This window comes from Oratosquilla oratoria, chromosome 13, assembly GCF_046742065.1.
Source record: "Oratosquilla oratoria isolate Oo_2021 chromosome 13, ASM4674206v1, whole genome shotgun sequence".
In the NCBI taxonomy this organism is placed as follows: domain Eukaryota; kingdom Metazoa; phylum Arthropoda; class Malacostraca; order Stomatopoda; family Squillidae; genus Oratosquilla; species Oratosquilla oratoria.
In genome coordinates this window covers 46,497,458-46,505,560 of record NC_134789.1, presented here as the reverse complement: position 1 = coordinate 46,505,560, position 8,103 = coordinate 46,497,458, and the positions used below count along the sequence as shown (strand labels likewise).

At 43.1% G+C, this 8,103-nt stretch overlaps 1 protein-coding gene across 1 annotated transcript in view; it reads right to left on the bottom strand.

Annotated features, from left to right (window-relative positions):
- LOC143032226 (uncharacterized) overlaps positions 1-7,530 on the bottom strand; it is a 58,567-nt gene extending 51,037 nt beyond the window's left edge. The window contains exons 1-2 of the mRNA XM_076196695.1: positions 7,385-7,530; positions 7,093-7,136 (exon numbers count right to left, since the gene is read on the bottom strand). Coding sequence (XP_076052810.1) covers positions 7,093-7,136; positions 7,385-7,530 — 190 coding nt within the window. The remainder of the gene's footprint in view (positions 1-7,092; positions 7,137-7,384) is intronic.
- Between the last annotated feature and the right edge of the window lie 573 nt (positions 7,531-8,103).

The following is an 8,103-nucleotide window of genomic DNA, read 5'->3' as shown; positions in this document are numbered from 1 at the left end:
AGCAACTTTTCCGTTATTGACGAATGCCACACAGACGAATAAGGCATCCTAGCACTAGCAGAAACAGAAAGAACTGGACCACCAGATGCCAAATTTGCTTTAAAAAAAAAAGTAATTAAAATTTGTAAAATTAATCGATTCCCTTCTCAGGTCTGGAAGGCCCATTGGAGTACTCTGGATCCAAAGAATTTCGTATCTTGAGAACAAAAGAGAATGGAGGGAGGGGAGGTAGACATTCAGAAATATTCAGTCTACGTGTGGTGGATATCAAACTAGATTTTAAGTCAGTACAAAGTGCGTGATTGCATAGTAACTCCACCTTTAGGATGTTTACATAACCTACTTCCATCAAACACAGAGAGACGAGAGAGACGAGAGAGACGAGAGAGAGAGAGAGAGAGAGAGAGAGAGAGAGAGAGAGAGAGAGAGAGAGAGAGAGAGAGAGAGAGAGACGAGAGAGAGAGAGAGAGAGAGAGAGAGAGACGAGAGAGAGAGACGAGAGAGAGAGACGAGAGAGACGAGAGAGAGACGAGAGAGAGAGACGAGAGAGAGAGACGAGAGAGAGAGACGAGAGAGAGAGACGAGAGAGAGAGACGAGAGAGAGAGACGAGAGAGAGAGACGAGAGAGAGAGAGAGAGAGAGAGAGAGAGAGAGAGAGAGAGAGAGAGAGAGAGAGAGAGAGAGAGAGAGAGAGAGAGAGAGAGAGAGAGAGAGAGAGAGAGAGAGAGAGAGAGAGAGAGAGAGAGAGAGACGAGAGAGACGAGAGAGAGAGAGAGAGAGAGAGAGAGAGAGAGAGAGAGAGAGAGAGAGAGAGAGAGATTATGCGCTTTCGTAACGAGCTTATTTTTACGCTCGCCTCGTCACTACTAGGAAACCAATTCGACTCTAATGTTGACAGTGTTTCTTCCTTTCTCTGAAACTGTCTCCGACCATTTTCCCCGCCTTTAGATGCAAGCCTCAATGTCCAAGTCTCCTGCTTCTCGAGTCCCAATACAAGCCCTAATAAATATCCCTTAAAGTGCCCAGTGGCAATAACCCCCTTTTATACACAACCACCATTTAATTCTTAAAGCTACCCCCCCGTGTAAGGGGGGGAAAAGCCTTTGGTATATGTATGTATGTACCATTTAATTTTCCTACTGACTTCTTTTTCCCTCCCACAAAAACAGATACCGTGAGAGCGGGTGGTCTTACCTACGCAGTCCATACTTTGCCTTGGCCGCCTGAGCGCTTATTACAAAGGTGACGGTTTCAGTCAAAGCTAAGCGTGTCGTGGCGTAATCACCTCCTCACCATAGTGCCCTATTCCTGTGCACATTTGGCTGCCACCCGAAGCCGTCGTTTTTTGAATAGGACACTCTTACTTCAACTTGATCATTTTATGAGTCTGCATTGCAGTTGAAATCGGTACGATTACTCTCGATTTACAAAGCACTAAGATTATACTCAATATATGTTAAAGTCCTAAAGATATATGTTACCGGCACGGTTCAGATACGCCAGTGTAGCGTTGCACTATAGCCTCTTCAGCTACGGTGAGGTATGTAAAGATCTTTGTTCCGAATAATGACAGAGGATGCTTTTATTCATCTGAGTGACGGATTCGCGGCGGACGGGTCATCGACCAATCAAAACCGCCGCACCATCTCACCCCGGGCTGAACCAAACCATCTGGAACAAAACTATAAAAGAAAACGCATCGCCATGTTCAACATGTCCACATGTCACCCGATCCCGGTGATATGCCAGCACACGAGTGCTACATACATACATATACCAAAGGCTTTTCCCCCCTTACACGGTGGGTAGCCAAAAAGAAAAAGGCATAGAAACCACTCCCACCCATTCCATTTCCTATATACTATCCTCCCCTCCACCCTCCTCCCTCCCTCTTATCTTGGCACCTCCTGGATGACGGGTCATCCCTGCATCCTGTCCACTGCCCTGGGTCAGAAGCAGTGTCGTAAGACACAGCACATCCACAGCAAGGCCGCTTCATGAACTGGAAAAGGAAAAGGAGGCGCGATGTCTTATGAGGGAGGAGCCACGGAGAGACACTGTCTCTCTGCCCCCGAGGGAACGGAAGGGGACCTAATGCGACGATTAGCGTCAGTCTGTCACATGAAGGCTCCCCTTGCCCGAGGGGACGATGGCACTATATCCTCTGACAGCCGCGTAACGTCGAAGATCCTCTGTGTCCCGATGGGATGATGCACCGACGCTGTAGATATTTCTACAGCAGCTTAACCTTCTAAGGCCTAAGAGGATTTATCGTGGATAAAATCGTCTGGCGTCGTCCAGAACAAAACCATTAAAGAGGGTGCTGGGCTTCATGGCTTGTTTTTCTTATTCAAATACTTAGACGTATATATATATATATATATATATATATATATATATATATATATATATATATATATATATATATGTTACAGTAAGAACACGTACCTAGGGATTACGCGTAATCCCTGAATGTTTATTCAGTGAATACGCGTAATCCCCGTTTCACTAACCGTTTATTCAGTGAATACGCGTAATCCCCGTTTCACTAACCTAACCTATGGTTAGGTTAGGTCAGGTCAGGTTAGGTCAGGTCAGGTTAGGTCAGGTCAGGTTAGGTCAGGTCAGGTTAGGTTAGGTTAGGTTAGTGAAACGGGGATTACGCGTATTCACTGAATAAACATTCAGGGATTACGCGTAATCCCTAGGTACGTGTTCTTACTGTAACATATATATATATATATATATATATATATATATATATTATATTATATATATATATATATTATATATATATATATATATATATATATATATATATATATATATATAAAATCACGTGGTATCAACCAGAACAGAACCATTCAAGAGGATACTGGGTTTTGATTAATTAGTTACGATTGTTTAAACAAATCTAGACAATGAAGTCATTCTAAGCCTGGCACCAGGGAAAACAAAATAATCTAACAACTCACTTAGCTTTAAGAAGGTCACGACATAAGGCCCCTGCACATCACAGTCGTCATGTATGTATATGTATGTTTATATGTATGTATGTATATATGTATGTTTATATGTATGTTTATATGCATGTATGTTTATATGTATGTTTATATGTATGTATGTATGCATGCAGTGGTAGAGTTCTTACCTGCCACTACGGCGGTCCGTGTTCGAATTTCGCCCAGGGCTGAAATAATTTCAATATCGCTGCGCTGCGAGTCGTTACTCCAACTCTTGTTGGCGGGGAGTTCGGTATGTGTGTGCGTGTAAGGTCACAGCATTTCCCATAGATCGGTCATATAGATGAGCTCTGAGTTCTCTTCCAGGATGGAAATAGCTGTCGATCACGACTCCAACACGTGAACCAAGACCATGGTGAATCACATACACACACACACACACACACACACACACACACACACACACACACACACACACACACACACACACACACACACACACACACACACACACACACACATACACATACACAGACGCTCACGCACGCGCGCGCACACTAGAGAATATTTTTTCCTACTTTCCAGAATGCCCCTCTTCCTGGGGAATCTAGATGAACGTGAACACTGAAACGAGGCCTTGTGGCCGGAGGGTAGAGTGCGGTAGTGTGGAAGAACACCATCACCACACAATGATCGTTCGGGAAACGGGGAAGCTTACGGTGCCTCCGGGATTGTTCTGCTCCCATTAGGATGATACTTTTCCGTGCCCGTTCGATCCGGGATAACTTCGGTGAACTTCGGCCATTTTACCTCTCAAAGAGGGCGAACGTGGTTGCCATACGAGATTCATGTGAAGGATGGAGAATCTTGTGATGATTTCTGGTTCCACAATATTCCTCGATGTTCGGTTGGGAGGAGGAGGGAGTGTTGTCTTTTGTTACGGACGTGCTGGGTCCTATTAAGTTAAACGCTTGAATAAACCTAAGGTTCAGGAGTGCCAGGTGTAGATTTCTATTCGAGTATGGACTGCCAGATCGGCAGCAGAAGAGAACGAGTACAGTGCAGAAGGCCAGGGATGTTGATAAAAGATGTGTCTAACATTACCCAAGCTAATTTTGATTATTTTATCATAATAATAGAGATAAGAGAGAGCGGGTGACTAGCTCCCCGATTTGCTAACAATAACTAGTTACATAAGAACATAAGAATGATGGAGACTGCAAGAGACCATAAGGCCGCCTACACTAGGCATTTCGATGTCCATTACCACGTAATATCCCTGTCTATAAAATTATCTAATCTTATCTTAAAACGGCTTGTTTCAGCGCTCATTACATAGTAATAAAGTATATACCATTCGTGAAACACTGTCAACCAATTCTTGCCTATAAGTTATCGGGCTTAGTGAGAACAATAAAAGACAAGGAGCGATAGACTGCTATGGACGAATATTTAGGTCATCGCGATCCTCCGTTAGATCGTTTTTCGTTGTCGATTCCAGTGGTAGTGAAAAGTGTTGAGAGAACTTGGAAGATGGATTTCTGTGGGACAAATATTGACGCTTTGAGAAAATATTTTAGCAGAGTAGACGTGGGTGAGGACAAGAATGAGAACGGAATTTGTCATTAGTTCAAAGAGCGATTCATAGCAGAGTAGGAGCTTGTTCTATTTCGGCAGAGGAAAATTCCTGGTGTGCATCTAAGGGAGGCGACACCATTAGGTATTTCTTGCTAGCATGCTACTAGCTTTTGTTACTTCATTTGAGTAAAAGCGATTTTGTTTAGGATCTTTGTTTTTTGAATATCCAAATGTCAAATTACCAACTAGACCAATGTTAGACACATTGTTGAGATGTTCTTCTGGAAGTCTAGATTTATGTAACCGAAGTCGTTTCTACTCAAAACGAAGTAGCAAAAGGAGGTAGCATGCTAGCCTAGTGTGCCGCGACCTTAAGATGTTTTACTCATTATTAGAATAAGAAAATGGACTAAGAGGGGGTTTAGACGGTCTAACGGTTCGTCGAACGCGGTTCGACAGACACGTGTGTGTGAACGTGTGAACGGGGTATTTGGTTGTCGAACACATCGGTCAAACCCCAAATACCCCGTTCACACGCTCACACATCACTTTAAACACGTGTCTGTCGAACCACGTTCGACGTTAAACCTTGTAAACCCCCTCTAACCAACAGTAGGAAACGAGTTGGCTGAAGAATGGCCAGAAGAAGAATATTTACCAAAGAAGAAACGTGAAGACGTTTGTACTGATGAAGGAGCGTGGCAATGAGATACAAGTGGCTAGAAATGTACAAAGAAAACCTTAAGGAATTCTTGGGGTGCGTGAGCAGCCAGAAACTAAAAAAACAGCGCATCGAGCCTGTAGGAAACTGTCGTGGTATGACACATGCCTCAGATATGGATGTCACTCCTGCACCAAATGAGTTAGAAACTAGTCTAATTGCCTTGCTAAAGAAAATGTAAAAGTCTTCTTTCCTTTCAGTACCTTCCTGCCATGGACTTCAAGGTCTTTTTAGGGATTTTATTTCTTATGCCTCCCTATGCCTCTCCCCGTTCCATCTCTCTCTCTTATATATAAATATATATATATATATATTGTATTAGTTAAAGAAAAAAAGAAGCTAACAACTGTGGTCAAATCTTTGGAGCGACACAGTTATCTTTCTTCTTCACCAAGCGTTGGGAGTAGAGAATATTGCGAATTCCTTCTTACAAACTCACTCACGAGTGGGGCCTCATTGGAAGGACGCTTGATGGCCCATGCAAGTGAGGGAAGCGAGTTGGGGAGCACAACTCAAAGGCAAAACTCCTCCTAGCGAAGTTTCGAGAGAGAGAGCCGGGACGTCTCGAAGACTCTTGGAGAGCTCTGGGTTGAGAAGACGCGAAGGTCTTTTTCTGTTCGTCCCTTCTTAACGCCCAGAGGACCCTCGAAGCTGAAGAACATTGTTTGAACTCAGCCACAACATGATCTTCAGAGGTGAAACTGGCACTCCGGTTTTATCAAGACCGTTTTAACATTCTAAAACTTTAACTTTCATAAGGGCGCCTTAGCTAAACAAAATCGTCTAGGAGTCATGATAAATTTGAAGACAGCACTGAGCATTAGCAGGCTGGGTAATCGAGACACTTTTTAACCCTTTGCGCGCGCGCGCACACACACACACACACACACACATATATATATATATATATATATATACGCTTGTGTGTGTGTGTGTGTGTGTGTGTGTGTGTGTGTGTGTGTGTGTGTGTGTGTGTGTGTGTGTGTGTGTGTGTGTGTGTGTGTGTGCGTGTGCGTGTGCGTGTGTGTGTGAGTGTGTGTGTACAATCGTCTGGTGTTTCCAACAAAAAAGTATTCAAAGGTGACGCACCACGGCAATTATATAGTTGAAACTTTTTAACACTCTAATGCCCAAACGCTCCTCAAAGTAAAAACATAAAAAAAAAAGTAATCGAGTATAATTTAAAGGAAAATTCAAAGGTGACACCAAGGACTAATCAAATAATCCGTAACAAAATGTGATAACTCTTATACAATCTTCTGGCGATCGCAAGGCGACTCTGTTCACCAGTAGAATACCCCCTACGTTATTTAAAGACAATAAATCTAACATTCTCTCATACTGAGTCCTGAATGATTGGCAGGAATCTTGCTCGTGGCTGCTTCCTAATAACTTTGATATGGGGAAATTTTTGTGTGAGGAATGATGAAAGCACGTTGGGTTAACTAGGATAGATACTGCCAAAAACGGTCTGCAGTTTTCAAAATACTGCCATGCCTACGACGATACTGATCGAACATGGTGTATTGTTTACATAAAGACGTTAGAATCGTCGTCTTCAGTAGTGATATCGTCTCCCTGATGCACTGTCATATTGAAGCTCAGCTACTATAACCACGTTACCCGATTTTCTGTATCTATTCTCTTTGAATGTATCACGCAACGACGGGTACAGGTGTCTAAGGAGACGCGTGTGACAAAGGACATTGTTTCTTGAGACGTGACGTACTATATGACGTAGGTAAGTCACGATGTGTGATGGCGGTAAGTAAACGTGGGAAGAGACGAAGTCTGTAATCGGGTGGTTTATCGCTTCGATCGTGGAGTCACCTTGGGCACGATATGACTCTGACAAAGGTTTATGTGCCTGAGAACTTATGGCGTAGCAAGGATTCCACACCTTCAACACAGTGACGCATTTTCCAAATTCTATTTTGTCGAACGTGATATGATCTCACAAAGCTGGTGAGTAGACTCGGGGGGATGGGGTGGTGGGGTGGGGGATTCGATCTTGTGTTTGCCTCTTCAACACAACAAATATTTTGAGTACGGTACCAGGTTAAAAGGAACAACAGCATACAGTAACAATAATATACTAAATATCGTCTCTCCCAGGCCTCACCCAGCCTTGGCTTCACGTATGTCGTTGACATGGGGGGCTGTCCGGGATGACACGACCAAGCACGCATGCGGGTAGGCTATATCTAGGTTTATTTGATGCGAGGTACTGAGGTGAGTCAGCACAATGAGGGTACCAGGTGGACTCATGTGCGCCTGACCATCATGCGCACACCAAGTATCATTCGAGTCACGTGGGGTCGTGATGACAGCGAGCTGCAGGACTTGTGTGAACTAGAGGCTGTTCTTGGAAAGGTGTGTAAGACTGCATATGTTTAACCCTTTTTGGTGTCACAAATAAAAATCGCTTGATATTAACCAAAATGATACACTAATTACCATTCGGCTTGGGCAGGATTAGTAAGTGGTGCAGTTCTTTTTATTATTTCTTATATTGCAGTCATTCATTTAATCTTTTGGCCTTCATATATCTCAAAGGTTAAACTCTAGTTGACTACTAACCCTCCAATTATCATCATCCTACTAGGTGGCAGAATGGCTTCAAAGCATGCAAGTAACCTCGTTTTAAGTTTGTATATGGATAACTATGAACATGGCAAGAAAGAAAATCAGTACCGATTGATATCATAATATTTTCTCTCAGTTATTCATATATTAATTTCTGTACGCCCACCTATGGTTTCCATATTCCCTATAAGGTATGGATACCCTTGAGCGTTAAAAATCCCGACTCTATTCATCAATCTTAGTTAAATGAAATAC